Here is a 26718-nt window from a genome sequence, read left to right as displayed (position 1 = left end):
CCCAGCAGAGAAACTCTAAGAGGACAGAGGTAAAATTTTGCCTCCCGTACAGTTTCATGCCAAGGAGTTGCAATCCCTGGGATAGGATCGGGCTGGTGGGGAAAAAGATGAAAACAGTGATTCTCTGCTTTGTTTTTATCTCCACTGTCACGCTGCCATCAGAGTACATACTTAATACAACCGAACTGGATGAGGGCTTGTCCTATTCTTAATCATTTTGAATGAAGCTTGATTTAAACCCATCATTGCTTAGTAACCTTAACAGAAAATCTCCACCCAAATAAACCAAGGTGACCTCTGTATTTTATTCTCCTGTGAATAGGCTTCACAGGATTTCAGAAAGACAAGAAACGCTGTGGAGGGGAAAGAAGAGGAAGAGGATCAGTGAGGACGGGATTAGGGAGTAGGTGGGGGACAGGGGTCCGTCCGCACAGTCACCAGCCGAAGCCGGGAGTTCAGGCGTCCTTGGACGCGGCGCTTGGCGAAACCGACTCCATTTCCCAGCCTGCGTCTCCCCACGCGGCCCGCCCCCTCCGCCGCTGGGCCCCGCCCCCTCTTCCCGAGGCCCCGTTCTGCGCCCGCCCGACTTCCCAGCTGCCCCATGCGGCCCGGGCATGCCCAGTGCGGGCGCAACGGCCCCGGCCCTGGGAGCGCCCGGGTGGAGCGGGCGGCCGGGTGCGGAGGGCCCGAGAGGGTCCACGGGGGCGAGGGGTCCGGCCGAAGACGCGGCGGCGGAGCTGCGGGGTAAGTGCGGAGGCCTCGGGGCCGCCGCGCAGCCCATCCTGGGTGGCAGGGGACAGGAGCACGTGTGAGGCGGGGCACGCAGGGCCCGAGCGTGTGTTGTGAGGTTCCCGGCAGGGGCTGCGGGAGAGGACTCCTGGCGGGAAGGGGCCGGAGGAGCGGGGCGAGGCAGGGTCCCAGGTGCGGCGCGGCTGTCTTTAGGTCTTCGTGTGACCCGAGGTGAGCAGGGTCCGGCTCTTGCACGGCTGTGGGTGGGGAGGGAAGCCAGTTTTCATCCGAATTGCCCAGGAACTACGGGGGGATGGCTCCGAGAGGACCCGTAGACGCGGAGGCGGTCAGTGGAGCCCTGTGAGAAGGGAGGATGTTTACCTTTTTTTGTACCTTGAGTGGGATATGACAGCTTCCTGCTTTCGGGAACTTGGGTTTAGTGGCTTAGAAATGAAAGTGCAGGACTGTGCCTCAGTAAATGCTTAATATGTTCTATTGACTGTAGAAAACGTAATAGTCCAGCTGTATTTCAAGGTTTAAGAGAGGTTATTTATCCGTGGGGTGCTGCGGTTGGACAAAAGTCTTCATTGCAAAGCTCAAGTAAAAAGTCCCGACCAAGGGTTAGAACAGCAGACTTCTGAAGTTTGCTGTAGCTGTTTTTCACTTGCTGTAACTTTGGGCAAGCCATTTAACTTCTGAAACTCAGTTCCCCCACCTATAAAATGATGTGAACCAGATGCATCTTAATTCTGTGTAGCTCAGTTGTAGGATTCCGTCCGTGTCATTCACTCTCTGTGTGGTCTGAAATTGTGGCAAGTTATTTTTCTCCATGCTTCACCTATTTGTCAAATTAGGTAATTCACCAGATACTCCTGCAGGAAGGATAAGACTAAGTGTAAAATTGAAGCCACTTGTCCTTAAAAAGCTACTATTGGTCAGTAGGTACCCTGCCACTTGGTACATGCAGAAGCTAGGTGTTAAGTGGCCCAAGTTAAAATAACACAGCCTTTCTGCACTAGGACGGACATGTTTCAGGTGGGAAATCCAGACTAAGTAATGGGCTTCCTTAAGCTTCCAAGCTGGCTCATTCTTTAGTGGGATCATGTTTATATAAAATTTTAAATTATTCTCATGCTGTTGCACTCAGTACTTAAAAAACTTACGAAGACTTTTAGTACCCTAAATTTGTAGGTGAGCAAGTAGCTGGTTAAGAGGGTGGATCCATGATAGTCTTCGCAAACTAGTGTCTTGTTATCATCATTGAGCATTTACTATTCATCTGGCTCTGAATTGCTCTCATCACAACCCTGGGAACATTGTCTATATGGCTGTAATCACATGATTGGAATTCTGAGGTATTTGTCTTTAGGAGGGAAGAGTGGTTACCCTAGAAACTTCTCTACCTGAAATAAGTGAATCTGTGTAGGATTTGACCTAAGGAGCTGATGATGGTATATATGGTGTTGGGCAAATTGTCTTCCTACTGCTGTATTCCCTGTTCTTCCAGTTCTAAGTGGCATTAGTCCAGTTGGGTCAGTGAGGTGCAATTTGGTGAAGTGGTTAAAGGTTAGGGAAAGTGTGCTTATGTTTTGAAATTTGGGGTCTATACTTGTACAAGCTGCTTGTAAAATTCATTGTATTATGGTCATACCTCTCAGATTGAGAATACTGCAGCTTGGTTTAGTGCTGTTCAGAACTTCAGAATCCCAAGTTCTTAAAAGATTTCTGAAAGTGGGTTTTCTATTTACCTTAGAATTCACATTAAAGAAATTAAGAATATTTAAAAAAATATTTATAATCATGAACTCTTAAGTTCTTAAGGTTTTTTTGTTGTTTTTTTGGCAGCTGGCTGGTATCAATATCTGAATCTTTGACCTTGATGTTATAATACTGTGCTCTTAACCTACTGAGTAACTGACCAGCCCTCAAGTTCTTAGTTTTTGAAACTGGATTTCCCATTCACCTGAGAAATAAATAAAATGGGAAAGCCTTACTGTTTTAAAGAACATCTGTGCATATGAACTTTTTTGTTTGACCTAGTTTCTTTATTGTTTTTTAAAAAACTGACCTAGTTTAAAATCCACTGTTCCTTGCATGCTTATTAAAATTATACATAAATATTTAAAGATGGAAAACATAGGAAGGCCTATTTAGTAGGCAATTTCGCATCAGGCCCTTAAACTTCCCTGTGCATTGGAGGGCTCTATTTAAGACTAAAGTACTTATTTAGTAATTTTTGTCTTGCTCCTGCATTTTCATTCAACTGTTTGAGGGTATACAACAAGCATAACTATTGCTTAAGGGGATACTGAAATGTAATTGTCACCCATCTCTAAATCCTCAAACGTGCTTGGAGTGTGTAGTAGAGACAGTTAGGAACATCAAGGCTCAGAGGAAACTATTGGATGAAGAGCATAGTTACCCCATTTAAAGTGAAAGGATGGTGAATGATAAAAAATACTATGGATTTTAAGTTTCAGCAGCTACAGGTATAGCCTCACTTAGTTGACTGTGTTAGTGCTATGATCTAATTGCACTCCTGTTAGAGCTGCAAGTATGGGGTTTTCATGTAGAAATATGCATGAAGTGACTTTAAGATAAAAATTTTCCCCCATTATGCTCCATTTGTTTCCAGGTCTTTCAGGATGAGAGATTTTGGGATGCTTCTCTCTCCTCCATGTAGTTGATAGTTTGGGTGGTGAAGAGATGGCTGACAGTGTCAAAACCTTTCTCCAGGACCTTGTCAGGGTGAGTATATATTGTTTCTAGGAATTCATGTGTTGACCTGTTTGCAGAAGGAACTGACAAGGAAATCCTTCACTTGTTTTTGAAACTTTTATCATATTTGTAGGGTCCTTCACATACAGGTTTTCATCCTAGTCCACACTACTCAGATAGGTATGCTGCATCTTGCTGGAGCTTGGGAGACCTGTCTAATGAGTGTGACTAGTATATTAGCTTGGCTCCAGAACCTTTTTTAAATTTAACTTTTTATTTTAGAATATTTTAGTTGTTTAATTTTTTTTTTTTTTTTTTTTTTTGGAGGCTAGCCTGTACAGGGGACCAAACCTTTGACCTTGGTGTTACAAGGCCGCACTCTAACCAACTGAGCTAACTGGCCAGCCTGGAATATTTTTAGATTTATGGAAGAGTTGCAAGTTAATGCAGAGAGTTCCTGTATATTATTATTAGCTTTCCTAATGTTAACATCTTATATGACTATGGTATATTTGTCAAAACTAGGAAGTGAACATTGGTGCAGTACTGTTACCTAAACTACTTTATTTGGATTTACATTGCAGAACCATTCCCTACCACAACCCCGAATTCTACAAGGTGCAGATGAGGAGGATGCTCTAGGAAAATGCCCCATAAAGATCTGTTTGGTACTTAGCCACCCAAATTATCAGTAGTACAAAATTCCATTATTTTAGTGGATGTCTGAGGTCTATTGTCCCAACTGTAACCCCTCTTGCTTTATTCCCAGGAGCATGAGAGAGGCAGGCCAGTTTGAGGGAGGTAGTGGGGGTAAAAGTTTAAGAGGTTATTACTTTTGAGTAAAAGGGGGGAACTGAAGGAGTATCTTAGAAAGGCTAAAGAGAGTTTATGCAGTATGATCTACTTTTAATACCTTTACATTCTTGCCTTTTTTTTTTTTGGTAGTTGGCTGGTGCAGCGTCTTGCCATTCTTGTGCTATAAAATTTCTAGCACATACTAGGCTATCAGTAATTTAAACTTGACTATCTTAAATATTTGGAGTTTTTGATTAGAAAATTATTGGTGAAATATTTGGAGTTTTCTGATTAAAAAAAATTACTGGCGGAAGATTTAGAAGTTAAAAGCAAAATTAAGACTAAAAATTACTCAGACAAGAAATGGTCAGGTGTATACTGTACCAGTTTACTCTCCTATCAGCAGGTAGTACATAAACTTGCCTATTTCTCTGGATTGTGGCTATATTTCTTTCTTTCTTTCTTTTTTTTTTTCTAATTTTATTTTGTCGATATACAATGTGGTTGATTACTGTGGCCCATTACCGAAACCTCCCTCCCTCCTCCTTCTCCCCCCTCCAACCCAACAGTGAACAATGTCCTTTCTGTTCACTTGTCATGTCAACTTCAAGAAATTGTAATTATTGTGTCTTCTTTCCCCACCTTCGGTTTGTGTGTGTCTGTGTGTGTGTGTGTGTGTGTGTGTGTGTGTGTGTGTGTGTGTGTGTGTGTGAATTTATTTATTTATTTTTAGCTCCCACCAATAAGTGAGAACATGTGGTATTTCTCTTTCTGTGCCTGACTTGTTTCACTTAATATTATTCTCTCAAGGTCCATCCACATTGTTGCAAATGGCAGTATTTCATTCGTTTTTATAGCTGAGTAGTATTCCATTGTGTAGATATACCACATTTTCCATATCCACTCATCTGATGATGGACATTTGGGCTGTTTCCAACTCTTGGCTATTGTAAAGAGTGCTGTGATGAACATTGGGGAACAGGTATACCTTCGACTTGATGATTTCCATTCCTCTGGGTATATTCCCAGCAGTGGGATAGCTGGGTCATACGGTAGATCTATCTGCAATTGTTTGAGGAACCTCCATACCATTTTCCATAGAGGCTGCACCATTTTGCAGTCCCACCAACAATGTATGAGAGTTCCTTTTTCTCCACAACCTCGCCAGCATTTATCGTTCAGAGTCTTTTGGATTTTAGGCATCCTAACTGGGTGAGATGGTATCTCAGTGTGGTTTTGATTTGCATTTCCCGGATGCTGAGTGATGTTGAGCATTTTTTCATATGTCTGTTGGCCATTTGTATATCTTCCTTAGAGAAATGCCTACTTAGCTCTTTTGCCCATTTTTTAATTGGGTTGCTTGTTTTCTTCTTGTACAGTTGTTTGAGTTCCTTATGTATTCTGGATATTAATCCTTTGTCAGATGTATATTTTGCAAATATTTTCTCCCACTCTGTTGGTTGGCTTTTAACTCTTTTAATTGTTTCTTTTGCTGTGCAGAAGCTTTTTAGTTTGATATAATCCCATTTGTTTATTTTTCCTTTGGTTGCCTGTGCTTTTGGGGTCGTATTCATGAAGTCTGTGCCCAGTCCTATTTCCTGAAGTGTTTCTCCTATGTTTTCTTTAAGAAGTTTTATTGTTTCAGGGTGTATATTTAAATCCTTAATCCATTTTGAGTTGATTTTAGTATACGGTGAGAGGTATGGGTCTAGTTTCATTCTCCTGCATATGGATATCCAGTTATCCCAGCACCATTTGCTAAAGACGCAGTCTCTTCCCCAATGGATAGGCTTGGTGCCTTTGTCAAAGATCAGATGGCTGTAGGTGTGGGGGTTGATTTCTGGATTCTCTGTTCTATTCCATTGATCAGTTTGTCTGTTTTTATGCCAGTACCATACTGTTTTGGTTATTATAGCTTTGTAGTATAGTTTAAAGTCAGGTAGTGTTATGCCTCCAGCTTTATTTTTTTTGCTCAGCATTGCTTTGGCTATGCGTGGTCTTTTGTTATTCAATATAAATGTCTGGATAGTTCTTTCCATTTCTGAGAAAAATGTCTTTGGAATTTTGATGGGGATTGCATTGAATTTGTATATCACTTTGGGTAGTATGGACATTTTCACTATGTTGATTCTTCCAATCCAAGAGCATGGGATATCTTTCCATCTTCTTGTATCCTCTCTAATTTCTCTCAGCAGTGGTTTGTAGTTCTCGTTATAGAGATTTTTCACCTCCTTGGTTAACTCAATTCCTAAGTATTTTATTTTTTTGGTGGCTATTGTAAATGGGCAAGCTTTCTTGATTTCCCTCCCTACATGTTCACTATTGGAGAATAGAAATGCTACTGATTTTTGTGTGTTGATTTTGTATCCTGCTACTGTGCTGAAATCATTTATCAACTCCAAGAGTTTTTTTGTAGAGGTTTTAGGCTTTTCGATATATAGGATCATGTCATCTGCAAACAGGGACAGTTTGACTTCATCTTTTCCAATCTGGATGCCCTTTATTTCCTTCTCTTCTCTGATTGCTCTGGCTAGTACTTCCAACAATATGTTGAATAGGAGTGGTGAGAGTGGGCATCCTTGTCTTGTTCCTGTTCTTAAAGGAAAAGCTTTCAGCTTTTCCCCATTCAGGATGATATTGGCAGTGGGTTTATCATATATGGCTTTAATTATGTTGAGATACTTTCTATCTATACCTAACTTATAGAGGGTCTTTGTCATGAATAAATGCTGAATTTTATCAAATGCTTTTTCAGCATCTATGGTCCTTTTGTTTGATTTTATTAATATGGTGTATCACATTTATTGATTTGCGTATGTTGAACCAACCTTGCATCCCTAGGATGAATCCCACTTGATTGTGGTGAATAATTTTATGCATGTGTTGCTGTATTCTGTTTGCTAGTATTTTAGTGAGGATTTTTGCATCTATATTCATCAAGGATATCGGCCTGTAGTTTTCTATTTTAGTAATATCTTTACCTGGTTTTCATATCAGGATGATGTTTGCTTCATAGAATGAGTTTGGGAGATTTGCATCTGTTTCAATCTTCTGGGATAGTTTGTAAAGAATCGGTGTCAATTCCTCTTTGAATGTTTGGTAAAATTCTGCTGTGAATCCATCTGGTCCTGGGCTTTTCTTTGTTGGGAGCTTTCTGATAACAGCTTCAATCTCCTTTATTGTTATTGGTCTGTTCAGACTATCTACGTCTTCATGGTTCAGTTTTGGGAGCTTGTGTTTGTCCGGAAATTTATCCATTTCCTCCTGATTTTCAAATTTGTTGGCATATAGTTATTTATAGTAGTCTCGAATGATTCCTTGTATTGCATATGAATCAGTTGTAATATCACCATTTTCATTTCTAATCTTTGTTATTTGAATCTTCTCTCTTCTTTTTTTAGTTAGCCATGCTAATGGTTTGTCAATTTTATTTACCTTTTCAAAAAACCAACTTTTTGATTCATTGATCTTTTGTATTGTGTTTTGGGTTTCAGTTTCATTAAGTTCTGCTCTGATCTTAATGATTTCTTTCTGTCTGCTTACTTTAGGTTTGGATTGTTCTTGTTTTTCTAGTTCTTTAAGGTGAAGTGTTAGGTAGTTCACTTGCCATCTTTCCATTGTTCTGAGGTGAGCATTTAATGCGATAAATTTCCCCCTTAGTACTGCTTTTGCAGTATCCCACAGGTTTTGGTATGATGTATCATTATTTTCATTAGTTTCAATAAATTTTTTGATTTCCTGCTTGATTTCTTCTTGGACCCATATGTCATTAAATAGAATGCTGTTTAATTTCCATATGTTTGTATAGTTTCAAGAATTTTGTTTGTTATTGATTTCTAATTTTAATCCATTGTGGTCTGAGAAAATACATGGGATAATTCCAATTTTTTTGAATTTGTTGAGACTTGATTTGTGACCTAATATGTGATCTATCCTGGAGAATGATCCATTTGCTGATGAGAAGAATGAATATTCTGAGGTTGTTGGATGGAATGTTCTGTAGATATCTGCCAAGTCCAACTGGTCTAGAGTATTGTTTAGATCTTGTGTTTTTCTGCCGATTCTTTGCCTAGATGATCTGTCCAATATTGACAGTGGGGTGTTCAGGTCCCCTGCTATTATGGTATTAGTGTCTTTTTCCTTCTTTAGGTCTAATAGAGTTTGTTTTATAAATCTGGCTGCTCCAACATTGGGTGCGTACATATTTATGATTGTTATGTCTTCTTGACGGATGAATCCTTTTATCATTATGTAGTGTCCCTCATTGTCTCTTTTTATGGTTTTTAGTTTAAAGTCTATTTTATCAGATATAAGAATAGCTACTCCAGCTCGTTTTTTTTTCTGTTTGCATGGTAAATCTTCTTCCATCCTTTCACTCTTAGTCTATGTGAGTCTTTATGGGTGAGGTGGGTCTCTGGAAGGCAGCATATAGTTGGGTCCTCCTTTTTAATCCAGTCAGCCAGTCTGTGTCTTTTGATTGGGGAATTTAAGCCTTTTTCATTAAGATTTGTTATGGAAAAGTGTTGATTTACTCCTAGCATTTTATTGATTATTGTTTGGATGTCTTAGGTGTCTTTTGTTTCTTGCTTTCTGATTTACTGTTTGTATTCTGTTTGTTGGTTCCTTGGGTTGTAGATAGCCTTTTTGTTTGTTTGTTTTCTCTTCATGAATGCCATTTTTATTATACTAGTGGGTTTTGATTTTTCTTGGGTTTTTATGGCAGTGGTAGTTATTTTTCAGGAACCAAACCCAGTACTCCCTTGAGAATTTCTTGTAAGGGTCGTAATGTGGTGGTGAACTCCTGCAGTTTTTGTCTGTCTGAGAAATATACTATTTGCCCTTCATTTCGGAAGGATAGCCTTGCAGGGTAGAGTATTTTTGACTGGCAATCTCTGTCTTTTAGTATTTTGAATATATCATCCCATTCTTTTCTGGCTTTTAGGGTTTGTGATGAAAAGTCTGATGTTAGTCTGATTGGGGCTACCTTATAGGTGATTTGATGCTTCTCTCTTGCAGCTTTTAAGATTCTCTCTTTGTCTTTGAGTTTTGCCAAATTGACTATAACATGTCTTGGAGAAGACCTTTTTGGGTTGAATACGTTTGGGGATCTTTGAGCTTCCTGGATCTGAAGATCTGTGATTTTTCCTATACCTGGGAAGTTTTCTGCCACTATTTTGTTGAATATGTTTTCAATGCAATCTCCTTTTTCCTCCCCTTCTGGAATACCCATGACTCAGATATTTGAGTGCTTAAGGTTGTCTGATATCTCTCTCCGATTTTCTTCAATGCCTTTGATTCTTTTTTCTTTTTTTTTTTTTAGTCTGCCTGTGTTATTTCAAATAGCCCATCTTCAAGTTCAGAGGTTCTATCTTCAACTTCCACAAGCCTGCTGGTTAAACTGTGTTTTTTATTTAGCAGAATAAATTCTTCAGTTCGGCGAGTTCTGCTACATTCTTTTTCAGGGCATTGATTTCCTTGTACATTTCTTCTTTCAGGCCCTATATACTTTTCCTTGTTTCATCATGATGTCTAGCTGAGTTTTCTTGTATCTCATTCAGTTTCTTTAGAATTATCACTCAAAATTCCTTGTCAGTCATTTCAAGGGCTTCTTTTTCTATAGTATCTAGAGCTTGAGAGTTATTACCCTTTGGTGGTGTACTTTCTTGAGTTTATGTATTTCTGGTATCTTTTCTTTGATGTTTATTCATTGTGGCAGGGGGTTTCACAGTCCACAGGTTTGAATACTGATATTCTTTTAAGCAACAAAACAAAAAGCAGGTAATTCTCTCCTTCACTCCAGTTGGACTTAATTCTTTTTAAAGTCCAATTCTGGGACAGCTGCATCTGGCACAGACCTCAGGCTGCTTCTTGTTCACAAGACTGATTTGCTTTCCACATATGACAGCAGCCTCTCTCCCCACGGTTAACCCGGTGCACAGCCACCACTCCTTTATCCTGATTAAAAAAATTACTGTCAGAAGATTTAGAAGTTAAAAGCAAAATTAAGACTAAAAATTACTCAGACAAGAAATGGTCAGGTGTATACTGTACCAGTTTACGCTCCTCTCAGCAGGTAGTACATAAACTTGCCTATTTCTCTGGGTCGTGGCTATTATTTCTAAAATTTGTTTTGGCTAGTAACAGGTGAGAAAGGGTAATTTAAAAATGTAATTATTCAAGTTATTCAAGCTATTCTGTCTAATCTGGGTTCCCATTGACCTCAGATAATATTAAACCCCTCTTCCCCAGAAAATTGAGTCATATGCTCCTAGGCAGTAGCTACCTAAGTGTGAAATGGCCACATTGAGCAGCTTTCCTTTTGTGTGTCTTCAGAGTCTTGGTGGCAAACCTGAGGTATTTTTAGAGTACCCATCTCTTCTCCAGGAGACCACAAGAGTTCACCTGAGGTGACAGGGAGCAGCAGCAGTTGCTTGGAATGGTCGTGCTTTACAACACTTAACAATCTCATGGTTAGCTCCCCCCTCTAAATGGCACAGTGCCTAAAATGTCTTCATTCAGAGTAAAAGCAAAGACTGGCTGCTTTTTCCTTTTCCCTTTTGGGAGGCTATGTCAAGGGCAGAAGTCTAAATTATCCCCTATATTCATACTAGCCAGAGAATAACTAGCTTGAATAACCTGAATAAGTTACATTTTAAATTACCCTTTTTCCAGCCCGTAGAAAGAGTGTAATCTTTTTTGAGCCTATTAGCCTTACCTAAGGTGTACAAAACTTAGCATTCTTAATAAGAGTAACTAGAAATTGAACCTAATACTAAAAAATTCAACTTTACCTGAACCTTGGCACAGTCAGAGCTTCCTCCTATATCTACAGTATTTGCTTCTCCATTTTAACATTGTAATTTGTGCTGATTTGCAGTTACTCCCTAAAAACACAGCAATGAGAAAAGATATTTAAAGCTTTCTCTCCATATACCTAAGCTTTCTTTCACCCTGCCAGTGAGAGGAGATGACAAAACTCTAGTACGTTTGTTGACAGAGTAATCACCTTGCTCTCGTTGCTCAAAACATTTTTAGGATTCCTTTTCTAGTGTAAATTTGAAAGAGAATCTGAAGAAAAAGGAAATGTGTCTTCTAGGCATTAGTAGAAGTGAGTAAGTAACACTTGGCTGACCCCTTACGAAGCACTTCCACACACATAATTTCATCATGTCTGCACTTCTCCCCACAGTAGACACCAAGCTTTCCCCTTGTAGGGATCAGTGTGTATTTGTTGAATTGAACAACATCCTTTTAGTGATGGCAAGTCTTTTGTCCTTTGAAAGCAAATCCCATTCATTATAGCTAATCCTGGTGAGAAATATAAATTAGAGGGATACATTTTGGGGATGAAACCAACCTGTAACTATGAGGAGGAGATGATTTTCTCATCAGCTCTTGATCCAGCTCTGAAGGGAGTTCCAAAAGAGGAGCTCTCAAAATGTTCAGCATGTGGTCGTTAGGAGTCCTTTCAACAATTCCATAAACATACTGTTCACTAGACCTTCCTTGTAAACATTCCCGTTTCCTATCCTATCTCAGTCAGTAGCCCTGCACACAGTGACTGCGTGTTATCTCGTACTGCAGCATCCATGCATTCCAGGGCATGATTAAACAATCATGGATGGTGCCTCTCTGGTACAGTTGATGCATGCATTGGTCTTTCTGTTCTGCTGTTTTTATGTAGACTTTAATTAAAAGGAAAAAACATACCACTACTCTGCAGTGGAAAAGTTTTCAAATTCTTTGGTTATCTTTCTTAATCACTTCTCTTTCAGAATGACCAAATGTTTTTGACTAAGCTATGTGAGAGCATAAGAACAATATCCGGCTTGTTTTAAATATTTCATATATTTGAAAGTGTGGTATTTCCTCCCTGTATGTCACAAACAGAAACTCCCCTGGGATGGTTAACCCCCTTGCAAAGCTGATCTCAACCACACAGACTCCTGTGTATGTGTGTCTATTTATAGATGTAAATAAATAGAGTCATTGATGACAAGAAAGGTGATCTAGAAGTAGTTCTGTTACTTCCTAAATGGCTAATGAACCAGTTTCATAGCATATTTAATTTATGATTCCTATGTGTCATGAGAATTTCACTAGAATATCATTAAATAGCCTAATTACCCTCATATGAAATTGGCTGTGTACAATCTATGTCAGATGAGAAATGTGTTCAGATAAATTTAATCTGGTTAGTGGATTGAACAAATTGATGTCTATATAAAGAAGAAACACATTAGAACAGATGCCAAAGGCTAAAATATATGTAGATTTCCTTGGCTTAATTTTTAAGTCAATGTTTAATTCCATACCCGGTATTCTTATGAATATTTGTGGTTTCATAGGTCCACACATTTCAAATATCTGTCATGTGCAGTCTTACATTACCTGTTCTTGTCCCTCAGCATTTTGAATGAGCATTGTAATGACAGAAGAAAGTAAGTTAAACTCCAGAAGTGTCAAGTGGCTTGTTGACCAAAGTTAATGGATCTTTACTTATAATATAATGTGTTGGAGCCTTTTAGGATCAACTGATTAACAGGAATTTCATGGTTAGCTTTGTATTGTTTCTCTGTCCAAGTTCTTACTCTGTATCTTGTGGGGAAGGGTTTCTGGGGAGGGTTTTACTTTTTTTGCAAAAATATTTGAAAACATTTGTAAGATTTTATGTTAATTAGTTATAATAAACTTATTTTTAAAGTATTAAAAAAATAACAGGTGAGAATGCCATTCTTAAGTCCAGCCTGGCCATTGCTTCCAGAATCCTTTTTTCTACCTTTTTATGAAATTGAGTACCGCAGTACTACCACTCTACTTTGGACATAAATTTGTTATTAAATTTATTGAACTACAATGTAATTTTTTTGGTTTACTTGTGTACTTTACCTGATAAATTATAAGTTTCTCTATCATTTCCATATGACTAATGTCTGCCTCATTGAAGATGCTCAGTATGCGGGTGGATGGGTGGATGAGTGAATGCAGTTCTTTGAACTGAGTGACGGACAGTTCTGGTGTTTATAGCACCAACAGTATGAGGGTACTTCAAAACGTCTATGGAAAGATTCATATTATCTTTTAATTCTATTTTTCCATAAATGTTTTGAAATACCCCCTGTAACCTTTCTGCTACAGGAGCTCTTGGAATATGGTTGGCAGATGCCTCTGTCATTGTCTTTATAAACTCAACAACTCCCTCCCCTGTGTACACTCTTTAAGGACACATTATTTCTTCCAGCTGTACTTCATGTTGCTTCTGTCTTATGTGGAGTGCTCTTGTCCTAGAGCTTTTCACATTTTATAGTAATTATTTCTTTACGTGTCTTTCCTGACCTTACTCCAGCCTTGGTTTCTTCTAGAGCTCAGTATTTTATTTATCCTTGTATGTCTAGATTTAGTACAGGGTATAGGGAATATTATTAATTGATATTGAAAAAGTGAAGGGGAGAGTAATAACTTGGCTTCGTAGTATAAGTGTGGAGGAATTGGAAAACTTATTTTGCAACCATTTTATTCCTTGTTGGTCTGGGCAAGAATTACCAATGGATGCTAAATCTAGGGGGAAGAACTTGATGAACAGGATATTTGCGTGGTCTCAGAAGTGTACCCCTGACAGATTGCCTATTAGTTGCAAGGGAAAAGTTTCCTGCTGTAGAGAAGCTGGACAATACCTTGACTGGGTATGGAAAATTAATATCTGCAGCAAGGACAAACAGCTGTGCCTGCGAATATGATGCATTGATGGGTATATCATTATGTCTGTAAATATTCCTTTCAAAAATGCTTAACCTGGGTTTAATCATGAGGAAACAACTCTATGTTGAGGGCATTTCATAAAATAATTGGCCAATATTCTTCAAAGAGAAAGACTAAGGAACTGTTGCTGATTAAAGGAGACTAAAGAGATGTGACAACTAAATGCAGTATGTGATTGTGGACTGAACTCTTGAGTTTAAAAATCCCATAGAGGGCATCGTTGGGACAAATGGGCAAATTGGAATATGGACTGTAGATTAAAGTATTTTACGGCTGGCTGCTTAGCTCACTTGGTTAGAACACAGTGCTGATAACACCAGTATCAAGGGTTCAGATCCCCATACAGGCCAGCCTCCAAAACAAAAAAAAAAGTATTTTAATATTAAATTTCTTGAATTAATAACTATTTGTGGTTATGTAAAAATCTTAGGAAATATACACTGAAGAATTAAAAGTAAAGAAATATGTAGCAACCTACTCAAATGATTCAGAAAAATGTGAGTGTGTATATATGTATACATTAATAATATGACAAAATATTAAACTGGTGAATATAAGGACAAAAAGTATGTGGAAGTTTTTGATTACTCTTGTTGCTCTTCTATAAATTGGGAATTATATAAAAATTTTTTAAAATATAAAAGGCTTTTTAAGCCCTGTAGCAAAATAAGTAACACTAGTTTCCACTGTTATTTTGCTTTACTGTATGGAACTTTGGAAAGTCTTTTCCAATCCATAATCTTCCCTCTTTAAATATAATATCCTTGTCTATAGGGAATCAAAGACTCCATCTGGGGTATTTGTACCATCTCAAAGTTAGATGCTCGAATCCAGCAAAAGAGAGAGGAACAGCGTCGAAGAAGAGCAAGTAGTGTCCTGGCACAGAGGAGAACCCAGAGTATAGAGCGGAAGCAAGAGAGGTAAGGAGTACAGGCTGATGTCAAGATGTCCTAGCGGGGAGGCAAGACCCTCCATAGTGACTTGAAATTTCATTACCCCTTTATTTGTTTCTGTTTTTTTCTGGCATTCTCCCAGAAAAATGTTACAGGTAATTTTTCCCCCCACATTGACTTAAACTATAGTCTAGCAATCATCTTTGCTCAGAATGTCTTCGTGTTTTTGGTTTGTTTGTTTGTTTTTATTTTTCAATCAAAATGCTGAATAGAGAACCACAAAAAATCATTTGGTTTAATGGATAATAAATAGAAGAACCCCAACCCCAGACTAAATCTTTTAATCTTCTCCACCTCAGATTTCACAAAATAATTTTTGTTTTAAGAAACCTGGTTCCCCAAAATATTATTAGCTTTTTTTGCTTGACTGCCATCAGAACAGTGGGAGAACATTAGGTACTGAAAAAGAATATGCTACCAACAGAAAGTATAAAATGGAGAGCTACCTAATGATAATTAAGAAATAAACTCTATGCCTTATAAACTAAATACTTTTGGTTTTTTCCAGTGAGCCACGTATTGTTAGTAGAATTTTCCAGTGCTGTGCTTGGAATGGTGGAGTGTTCTGGGTAAGTTCTTTTTCCTCAAATTCCAGCTACCTTATAAGCACCTTCAAATTGTTGTTAGGTTAATAGTTCTCAACTATTTTGTTGAAACACTGAGACAAATAGTTTTCACCTGCTGATACACACTTGCGAATATAACTTGGGACTTTGTGTACCTGCGGTGATTTTATTCCCACTTAAGAAAGAACACTTGTATGTAAACAAGTGTCAGGGATAGCCCTGAATATATACTTCTATTTTACTTTTTTTAAATGACTCATTCACAAGTTTTAATATTGTTACTGGCAACTTTTTTGTGTGTGTGACTGTCCAGTACAGGATAGGTAATAATTTCTCTTGATGGGGTTGGGACATTTTGGCTAAGAGCACCTGTGGGGATAAAAGGAGAAGGGCAGATATGGCTGGACAAGAGCAAGTTTCTCCCTGCTTCTGGTCACAGCAATCATTACTATTAAATGATTACTATTGAAACCCATAGCAGAAGAGGTTGCCTACAGTTAGCTGAGAACTAGCACAGGCTTAAGTGAAATTTGGGTACTTTGAAGAACAGTTAGTTAAATATTTCCTTTGACTTGAAATTTAGTGTAATTCAACTCATCTTAATCTAAACATTTCACAGATGATTTCAGATGTTAGCTTTATATTTAATTAATAAACATTGTTTATTAATTATATAAAAAATATTAATAAATATATAATTAACTAATTATATGTACTTAGTAGATGTGTGTATTTTGGCCTGGATACTATTTGAAATGTTCTTCTATGCCTCCAAAAGTTTTCCTGTTTTATAGGCAGTATGGAGTTTGCACCTCTTAGCTAGAGTATTGGGGAATAGAAATGAGTCTAATTTTGGTGCTTCCTCAGGCCTCCTGATTTATAAAAGGCACCCCTGTCTGGAAGATCATTACCCTGAAATTAGAAAGTCTTATTTTAAAGAAGGGCTTTTGATGTTTACTTTTTTGCTTCTTTCCTTTAGTTCAGTCTCCTCTTGTTTTATCGAGTATTTATTCCTGTGCTTCAGTCAGTAACAGCCCGAATTATTGGTAAGTATATACCTTGGTATTTGCAGTTTGCTGGGGATGGAGGCAGGAGATGTTTCTGGTCTTCCTTAGTTTATTGAACATTTCCAATGTACAAGGATCTTTAGTTTTTTGGTTTTTTTTTTTTTTGGTGGCTGGCCAGTACATGAATCTGAACCCTTGACCTTGGTGTTATTAGGTTGCACTGATGTTAAAAACATCAGTTCTCTCTACAACCCTTTGAGATGGGTACTATTATGCTATACATTTTATGGGTGAGGAGATGAAAGTTAGTTACCAATATTAAACCATCAGTAAGTGGCAGAGCTGAGATTTAAGCCCAGGTGGTTTCCTGCTAATTGTATACTGTTATTCACTGTGGCATATCAGTCGCCACCATGTAAGCAGGTGTGTTTCAAGATAAGCAGCATATTTGTGGCTACTTTGAATTGGAGTTGTGGCCAGAATGTGGTGTGTATACTATGTATAAGACTCTTTGAGCTAGATATAGTGATGTGCTAGCAAGAAACGAAGACATGTAGCATAGAAAGAATAGTCATAAAATATGAGTTCCATATTTGGTCTTCTGGTTTTCCATTTCTCCAGTTAAACTAACAACTCTTTTCCCCTTTCTTAGGTGATCCATCATTACATGGAGATGTTTGGTCATGGCTGGAATTCTTCCTCACATCAATTTTCAGTGCTCTTTGGGTACTCCCCCTGTTTGTGCTTAGCAAAGTCGTGAATGCCATTTGGTTTCAGGTAGGTCCAGGGTAGAGTGAAGCCTGGGTCCTACAGCATGGTGGGTTGACAGGTGACAGTTTTCAGCCTGTGAATTTATTGGTCATGTAGTGACCTTTTTTCAGCCTTAATCTTCTTGGTCAAGTAGGCAGTGTGTGATATTTATGCTCTTGTAACATGGAATTATTATCTCAGGTCACTGAAGCATCTCATTGCCAGATGTCTGGGGGTTTTTCTTACCTGGCAGTTCTAGTGGCAGACCAGTGGCCTTAGCTTTGGGGATGGATATCAAAGCCATTTAATTCATGTTTTAATGTGCTTCTTTCTCTGTTACAGGATATAGCTGACCTGGCATTTGAGGTATCAGGGAGGAAGCCTCACCCTTTCCCTAGTGTCAGCAAAATAATTGCTGACATGCTCTTCAACCTTTTGCTGCAGGCTCTTTTCCTTATCCAGGTAAGACTGGCCTTCTGGCACATGGACATATTAAAAAAAGTAAAACATTTCACTAGAGGGAGCTTCACAAAGGCAGGGTATTCTTGTGGAAGGTAATGATTTTTAAACCATTTTTTCATAGAAACAACTAGAAAACTTAAAAATCATAAAATTATTATTATTATTATTATTATTTTTTTTTTTTTTTAAGATGACTAGTAAGGGGATCTTAACTCTTGACTTGATGTTGTCAGCACCACGCTCACCTGTTGAGCTAACCGGCCATCCCTATTTGGGATCAGAATCCATGGCCTTGGTGTTATTAGCACCACACTCTCCCGAATGAGCCATGGGCCGGCCCCATAAAATTATTTTTTATAAAGCCATTAATTTACCTTTTCTTCCCTGTCACTCTGGGTATTCTCCACTCTCCTGCTGTTCAGAAACTTAGGAAGCAGCCAGGAGCCTGTCTCAGCAGCCAGTGATGATTGCAGAGTGGTGGGTGATATCATTAGGTCTCTGAAGCTTTGGAATTAAGATTTGCCATATTTGTTCTTCAGGGGATGTTTGTGAGTCTCTTTCCCATCCATCTTGTTGGTCAACTGGTTAGTCTCCTGCATATGTCCCTTCTCTACTCTCTATACTGCTTCGAGTATCGTTGGTTCAATAAAGGTAAGTCCATCTAAGGAAACCCAGAACGTGGATTCCCAGTTTGGAAACGCTACTGCTAAGCAGACTTTTTAAACTGTTTGATACTTAGGCCCTTGGGAAACCATCTTTGGAAGGAATTAGTCTTATTGGCAAGAGGGAGCTTACATTCAGCTTAGTGGGTTAAACGCTTAATTTTGAGGCTGGGGGATGTAACAACGAAGCATTTTTTTCTTGGTGCTTAATATGCTGTATCTCCAGCTGGGCTATAGATGGCATAAATGAGCATGAATTCTAAATTAGAGAAATTAAATTGACATCAATGCATTCAGATTCTTTTGGGGATCCTTTTAAGAGACCTTGGCATATTTATCTGGGTGTGGTTGAAAAAGGTGTACTGATTTCTGCAGGATGGCATCCTTTTTATTTTTATTTGATATCTTACTTTGTTCCAGATTAATTGTGACAAAGGATGCTGGTGCTAAAATTCGTAATTCTTTTAGCCTGTTTGCTAAAAAAAAGTTTGCATAGCAGCTTTATATCAGATTTGCACAATTCTAATTTATATGCTGTAGCTGTGTTCAAAATGGTAGATCTGTACCTAAAACTCAAGACTCAAATAGTTTATCTACCATAGTTTAGTCACTTGACTAAGAGGAAATATGTAGTTTAATTGTGTGCTTCCTCATTTTAGGAATCGAAATGCACCAGCGGTTGTCAAATATAGAAAGGAACTGGCCTTACTACTTTGGATTTGGTTTGCCTTTGGCTTTCCTCACAGCAATGCAGTCCTCATACATTATCAGGTAATTTGGCTAGAAGAATTTGGAGGAGACTAGTAACAATAAAAATTCATGTAGCAAGCACTTTTTATTTGCTTGGTTCTGTGCCAGGGATTTTGCATTCTTATTTGACCATTGGGAGACACATAGGATTTTTCTCCTTGACAGATAGAGTCCTAGATATTTGTCAGTTAGTATTAAAATCTAGTCTGCATTTCCCTGTTTTCCTTATTCTTTCTTCTACATTGCCTCCTGGAGCAGTGTTAAAAAATCTCTTGTTTTTTCTGAAAGGTGTGCTGGTTGTTTCTTCAAGCTATGATGTTTGCATTGGAGGCAGAGGAATTTTGGACTTCTCCAAAGTTATGGCTTTTATAGTGACTAATTTTTTAAGATGACTGATTGTTTTTCTTTCTTTTTTTTAAACAGTGGCTGCCTCTTCTCTATTCTCTTTCCTTTATTCATTATCAGCGCCAATGAAGCAAAGACCCCTGGCAAAGCATAGTAAGTATTAGCCAGTGATGATGAACAAAGTTTTTGCTGTTAATACCACAGTTATGTCAATGAGACTTTTTTTTTTTAAATAACCTCTTACATTGCAGGAAAACTTTAATATATAGTTTATCAGAACCACACTCTAACCAACTGAGCTAACTGGGCAGCCCATAATATGCAGTTTAAAGAGAAACACTTCTGGGATATATTCCAAACTGTTTCCTGTGTATGTTTCCAAAATTGATCCTACTATACATATTCTTAAAATTTAACAATTCACTGCCTATAAGGCACGTATAAACATCTGTAGTTAAACTCATTTTTCTTAAGAGTGGCCAACTTTTTTAAAAAGTAGTGGGCTGTATGATCTGGCCAAATGAGTTTATTCATAATGATAGTAAAATTTTTAAAACGAGTTTTTAGCAGTAATAACAATAGCACCCCCAAAATGTTATCACTTCTAAGAAAATCTCAGTCAATTAATCTTTTATCAATTTTGGTTAAGTCCATGAGGATACTTGTATTATAAATTTCAGGTATGTTTTGGGTTTTTGCATACTCTTGCTATCCAGCAAGCTCACTGTGTATCTCAGGAGGGGTAATTGACTTTTTCTTGAAACTGAACCACAGTGTATGATATCTTCAGACATAGCTGAGTTTCATACCCCAAAATCAGCCATAGAAAAGTACTTCTCAAATCAGAATTAATTTAAAATATAACTTTATTTCCTGTACGAGCCAGTACTTAGGTGATTCCATTGCATTCAGGAGAGCAGCAGGACCCAGTGCATTCTTTAGTTGCCTGTTCAATCATGTGTCTAATATCTATACTTCCTTGATCACGTTTCAATCGTCTTGTCTTTCCCTGTGTCATTTTAAATTTAAAGTAGTCAATAGTTGTCACATAACTGAAATAAGAATGTAACTAGGGAGTTAACAAGTTGGTTTCTCCCCTTTTAGCCTTTTCCAGTTGCGCCTCTTCTCCTTGGTGGTCTTTTTAAGCAATAGACTCTTCCACAAGACAGTCTACCTGCAGTCTGCCCTGAGTAGCTCAGCTTCTGCAGAGAAGTTTCCTTCACCACATCCGTCTCCTGCCAAACTGAAGGCTGCTGCCGGCCACTGAATCTCCTGCCATCCAGAGGGGATGGGAGGGATTGGAAGGAGGCTGTGGAGGCTCTTTTCCCTGTTCACCTCCTCCCATCAGGGAAAGCAGGACCCACTCTGCCAAGGGCTCTCTGCATATTCCCCTCTTTCTGAAGAATTGGAATTTTTGACTCTGGTGCACATAAGGTAGAATCATCCTGACACCAGTATGTGGATTTTTAACACTACTGTGAGTCTGAAAGGACCACAGGTTTTTCTGCAGCTATTTTCTAGCATTTGCCAGCCCCTGTGCCTGAACTGATTTGAATAATTTGTTTTTTTCCTGTGCCATTTACCCTCCCACCTCTCCTTCCTGCTTCCCACTACTCTTGGATGAATGGATTTTGTATTTCTAGCTGTTGTATTGTGTGGATTTGTTATTTTTGTTGTTTTTCTGTGAAGCACATACATTGGATGTGGGAGGTAAAGGAGTATCTCAGTTGCTCCTGGTCACTCCCTTTATAGCCATCACTGTCTTGTTTTTTGTAACTCAGGTTAGGTTTTGGTCTCTCTTGCTCCACTGCAAAACAAAACAAAACAAAAAAAAGCAAAAACAAAAGCCTGAAGAGATGGGACAGGAGGAAAGACCTCACAGCCAGATCTGCTGGGTTTTGAGGACTCAGTGAATTTCTTTCTTCCCCTTGAAGGGGAAAAAGCTTTTTTCACTGGTACATTTAAAGTTCCCCGACTATGGGGAGGTACCAATTCTGGACAAGTGCCACCACAACATAGAATGCTCAGAGAACCTGAACTTTCCATCCCTGGAGGGTGGAAATTTACAGTTGGCTACTGCCGAGCCTGTCTGGTGTTTCAAAGGAATATTGGGTGCTGCAAATAGGAAATGAAGGGGTAAACTTATTAAACCCATTAAACCTGTGATTAGTTGGTGTTTTCCTGTCATTTTAAGAGACTAAATATGTCAAAACACTTGTACAATTTTAAAATGTCACAATTAAACATAAGGTGGTTTCCCACAAAGTGTGTAATGTTTGAATTTACAAATCATGTAAATGTATTCATGGAACACAAGACTTAGTCTTGGATAATTGGTTATTTGTGTGTTTTTTGTTTTTTTGGTTTTTTTTCTCAAAGACCATTCTTTATTACACTATTAGCTTATGGTAATTTCATGAAGACATTTTCAGGAGAAATTAACAGTTTCCGGGTTAAAGAACTCACCCCCCAATATTACAACAACCAATTTAAAAGGTAAATTTATAAAGAAGTATAGAAGCTCCTGTTGGGCAAGTTAGCAAGGGACAATGCTAGAAAACTCAAGGATTTCATGAATGATACCAAATTGGTTATTTGTTTTAAAGTCTATATGTACATCTCCAGTGGGTTTTAGTGAAGGGAGAAAGATCTTTCTAGATTTCAGGGTACTGAACATTCCATTAGTCAAGGGAAGAGTTTAATATTTGAACAAGACAAAATAGGAATTAAAAATTGTTGCTGGGAGTTGTAAACTAAGTTTGAAGTAATGCAGTTGATGAAAGGAGGGTGTTTAAATAGTGGGCATCTTGGAAGTGATTGCTATTTCCAGCTTATGCACAAAAAATTGTAAAAGGCGAGTTTAAGGTAAGATTTACTTCCAGCATTCTCCTGTGATGTCTTTGGTCATTTGACAGTAGTATTGCAGCAGAGAATTACTCGGGTTGCTATGAAGTTTGATGAAGATTTCAGTATTTCATCTGCTTGTAACTGATTAGTGATTGCTTTATTTAAGCTTAGTTTAAATTAAGCTTAGTTATTTAAGCGGCCACATCGTTGCTGCCTGAAATTTGTATTAGTACCAACTAGTAGCATCTTAGTTTAGTTTAGAAGGATGAGGGAGGCCAAGTGGTGAAGATAAGTGATTTTATTCCCAGCACTGTTCTGGCTGTAGAAAACGCTTAAAGTTTAAGTGACTGGAAGCAAGGAATCGCCAAAGTTTTATTAGTGTTGTTGAGAGTCCAAACCTGTATAAAAGCTGGATTAAGCATATCTGCGATAATAGAAATTTGGTAAAGATCTCAAATGAGGTATATACACAAAAGCAGTGTGAGCTTTTCTTGCCTTTTCACAGGGGAACAGACATAGAGAATGGTAATTAGGAAATTGGGATCAGAGAGAGACTAGGCTGTTTTTGCCAAGTTCAGAATGGCAGTTTGAGGCACACTAACAATTGGTAACCAGAAATAAGGGAGTTGACTAAAAATGAAAATTAGCTAAAGTTTTAATCATGCAACCTTTAAGATCTGAGGAATTGTTCACAAAAGCTCTTTTCAGGGACAGACATCATAGCTTAGACAGGTGTATGTTATTCAAAACACTACCCTTTTTATTCTGTCTTACGGCTGAGTTGTCCGTTATATTAACTCTCGAGTTAGACTGCGGATGCTTCAGATCTGAATATAAGTCTGCTAGAAACTTTCAAATGGACAGATTCACGCACTAACTTGTGTTAACTGCTCTGCATTTAATAAAGGCTAAGATAAAGTTTTAAGAGGAGTTGTGTACTGGAACAAATCCAGAAGAGGGCATGTAATGGTCAGAGGTTTGTAAACCACCTTAAAAGGATAACATTTGTGGGGAAAAGGCAGCTATCATTGACTTCACTGTCTACTCATTTTCTATCCACTAATATCACTTTGTTTTCTGATTAAAACTAGTAAATTCACTCAGCTCCTATACTCGTGTTTACCTTCATCATTGAGGTTGCTCTGGTAAAGGTTATCGGTTCATCAGTAGTGGAGTGGAATAGACAGTTTAGCAGTCATCTCATCTCATTAACATATTCCACCTATGTTATATGGCCCATGGATAGAAGTTAAAAAGGAAGCTGAGTTCAGGTCCGCTTAGACCTTGTAACTTAAGACATTGGTAACAAGAGCCATACATAATGAAATATTTTGGATGGCCGTAAAGTGAGCCCATAGAACCAGGAAAGGATCAAGTGGGGGGAACAGATGACTTAATCGTGTGACAAGTATTTGAGCACTTTCTCTGTCAGACACTGTGTGAGGCATTGGGGACTCAAGAGTGAACCAGAAAGGTGTGATTCCTGCACTCTTGGACCTAACAGTACAAAGGGAAGACAAGCAAATGAACAAGTAAAAAATTACGTGATCAAATAGCTACTGTTTTTCTGTAGGTCTCAAAGCTGGATAAAATACTGGAGTTCAGAGAAGTTTTGAGTAGGATGATAGATTAAGCCATATGTTGCTCAGCCTCTCATTCTTGTACTCATTTTCTGATTTCAGATTTAAATGTTTTGTAGTACTTTGAGACCTATGGAAAAAGTAGTGGCCATTTGAACATTTAGATAAGTAGTTCTTAACCAGGAGTCAGCATTAGAAAAATCTCAGCAGCTTTTCCAAAATACACATATCAGAACATGTGGCCCTGAAGGAAATTTAAGTAATTCTAGAAATAAAAGGTAACTTAAGAAATTCTAATAACCAGTTTTACAGAAACTTGAGAAGTTATTGCATCCACAAAGTAAGAACAGATTGTTGTAAAAAAAGAATAAAATAGAAAAGTTCTTGGAAATTTAAGCAGTTGTGGAAATTTTTAAAAATTGAAATGGCTTATAAAAGAGACACTCAGGAGGCTAAATTGGTGAACTTCAAGATACAATTAAAGAAATTTCTTAGAACATACAGTACAAAGATCAAGAAAAAGTTCAGAATTGTGGATGTATCCAAGAACCAGGAGATCTAACATTTGTCTAATAGCAACTTCAGAAAATGAGAACAGGAAGATAAAGACAAGAATGAAATCAAAGAACATTTCCTGGATTGATACGGAAATTGGAGTTTCAGATTGAAAGGCCCTGCCAAGTGTAAAGCAGGAAAAATGAAAACAAAACCCATAGATGGAATCTCTAAGGAAAAACAATTTATCAGAAAGAAAAACAGATTACCTACAAAGGACTTCTCAAGAACAACTTTGGATCATAGAAGATAATGTTGCAATGCCTTGAAAATGTACTTTTATGGATGTTTGTGTGCGTCTATGGCGTGGGTGGGTCCCAATTATGTTCCTAAAATTCTAAACTTAGCCAAACCATGCTGTTTATCAAAGACAAAAAATCTTTTTTTTTTTTTTTTTGGCAGCTCGCTGGTTACAAAGACATTTTCAAACATGCAAAGGCACTGTTTGCTTTCCATTCAGCTTTTCTGAAAAAGTGACATGAATAATCCATTAAAAATTAAAAATAAAGAAATAGAAACAGGAAGACGTCTTAATGAAACAAAACACCCAACCAAATAATATAAAACAGTGAAACCCAGATAGGCAACAAGAGGAGAACTCAACAATACAGCTTTAGAAAGCTGGTTCTGGGGAGAACATTTTCAAGAAGAAAACATATTTTTATTCTGGTGTGCTACAGATGAGATGAAAGCATGTATTTTTTTCTTTTCTTAAATTTATTTTTAATTGATACATATTGATTGTACATACTTACGGGGTATGGAGTTATGTCTCAATACATGTATACAATATGTAACGATCAAATCAGGGTAATTTGCATATTCATCATCGCAAAAATTTATCATTTCTTTGTGATGAGAGCATTTGAGCTCTCCAAGCTATTTGAAAACATACAATAAATTATTAAGTACAGATGCCTAGCACTACCTTAGACCACTAGAAATGTGTTTCTTTTGATCAGTGCTATAAAAGAAAAGTAAGTAGACACTTTGGAAAGACCAAAGCTCTACAAGAAAGTCATGACTCCTAAAAAGTATTAAGCAACTGACGGAATAGTAAAAAGCACTTTGTGAAACAAACAAGTCAAAACTTTTGGTTTGCTAAATCAGGCAAGGAGGATTAACTGATACATTGAATTCATGTATAAATTCTGAGTTTATTTATAATAATTATAATACTTTTTCAATGGTTTCGTTTTCCTGACTTTGATTTTACATATAGATATGCCTTTCCCTATGGTTTGGTATCAGAGATTCATCCTAAAATAGGCCCAGATCTAAATTTTGTTCTTTAATAGTATATTTTGACTTATGGAAAAGTTCAGCTAATTTTATTACCTGGAAACCTAAACGTATTCTCTTTAAGAAACATGTTCAATAATTTTAAAAAATAATAATAATGAGAATCCTGACATCCTAACGTTCTTAAAACAGTCCTTTTTTTTTTTTCTTTTTTAACTTTCAAGGAATAATTTTTTTTTTTTTAGAAGAAAAACTATTGTTTTGAAGCAGCATTTACTTGCGCTCTGTAATTCCTTCAAGTTCAGTTTCAGATTCCTTTTGTTAAAGTAAGATTATGGCTGGCCGGTTAGCTCATTTGGGAAAAAGAGGGGATGGTAACACCAGGGTCACAGTTTTGGATCCCCACACAAGCCAGCCGCCAAAAAGAAAAGATTACATGGAACGCTTACTATAGAAACTAAAAAAAAAAAAAAATTGCTGGTTGAATCCCAGCGTCGTGGGATGAGCCTGATCGTGCGAATTTTGAAAAAACACAGGTGGTTTTGAAGCACTGGTTTATTTATTTATATGTTTTTGAAGCTGTGATTTAAATAATGCACTTTCAGTAAGTTTGGCTGGTTCCTTTCATGAAAGAGTCAATGGGAAGGTAAGTGACACCAAATTTGAACAGTTGCGGTTGCTCCTATTTTCTCTGGCGTAGCGGGAGTGGCAATGCATGAGTATACTGGTGTACACACGCGTCTCTGAGAGACGATGGAATTGCTTGCGGAAACTTCACCCCCCTTCCAGCCCTCAGCAACATTTTCTTTGGGAGAAGGGGGTAAGAAGGCAAGTCAGAGTGGGGAAAGCAGCTCTATCTGCCAGGATCCTACAAAGGAATGAACTGAAAGTATGGCTGGGCTGCCTCCTTGTTGCCCGGAAGAAGCCTGTCTACTACCTGGGATAAGTGCCTCTGCGGCAGTGGAGATTCTTGCAGATAACCCCAACAATCTCTTTAG

General features: G+C 37.9%; 1 protein-coding gene across 1 annotated transcript; it reads left to right on the top strand.

Moving 5' to 3' along the window:
* The first annotated feature begins 610 nt into the window (after positions 1–610).
* On the top strand, positions 611–21761 carry EI24 (EI24 autophagy associated transmembrane protein). Its single transcript, XM_063093707.1, has 11 exons — positions 611–744; positions 3365–3477; positions 14776–14921; positions 15463–15523; positions 16500–16566; positions 17180–17304; positions 17620–17739; positions 18279–18390; positions 19061–19172; positions 19575–19649; positions 20601–21761. Exons 2-11 carry the CDS (start codon positions 3436–3438, stop codon positions 20761–20763), a joined length of 1023 nt encoding a protein of 340 aa, XP_062949777.1. The 5' UTR covers positions 611–744; positions 3365–3435; the 3' UTR covers positions 20764–21761.
* The last annotated feature ends 4957 nt before the right edge of the window (positions 21762–26718 follow it).

Source organism: Cynocephalus volans, chromosome 4 (genome assembly GCF_027409185.1).
Source record: "Cynocephalus volans isolate mCynVol1 chromosome 4, mCynVol1.pri, whole genome shotgun sequence".
In the NCBI taxonomy this organism is placed as follows: Eukaryota; Metazoa; Chordata; class Mammalia; order Dermoptera; family Cynocephalidae; genus Cynocephalus; species Cynocephalus volans.
This window is presented reverse-complemented; position numbering and strand designations above follow the sequence as displayed.

What these genes read in the sequence shown, in the direction of transcription:
- EI24 (XM_063093707.1), top strand. Translation starts at nt 3,436, where the DNA reads ATGGCTGACAGTGTCAAAACCTTTCTCCAGGACCTTGTCAGG. An exon ending in ATAGAGCGGAAGCAAGAGAG is followed by an intron (nt 14,922 to 15,462) that starts GTAAGGAGTACA and finishes GGTTTTTTCCAG; the next exon opens with TGAGCCACGTATTGTTAGTA. An exon ending in AGTAACAGCCCGAATTATTG is followed by an intron (nt 16,567 to 17,179) that starts GTAAGTATATAC and finishes CCCCTTTCTTAG; the next exon opens with GTGATCCATCATTACATGGA.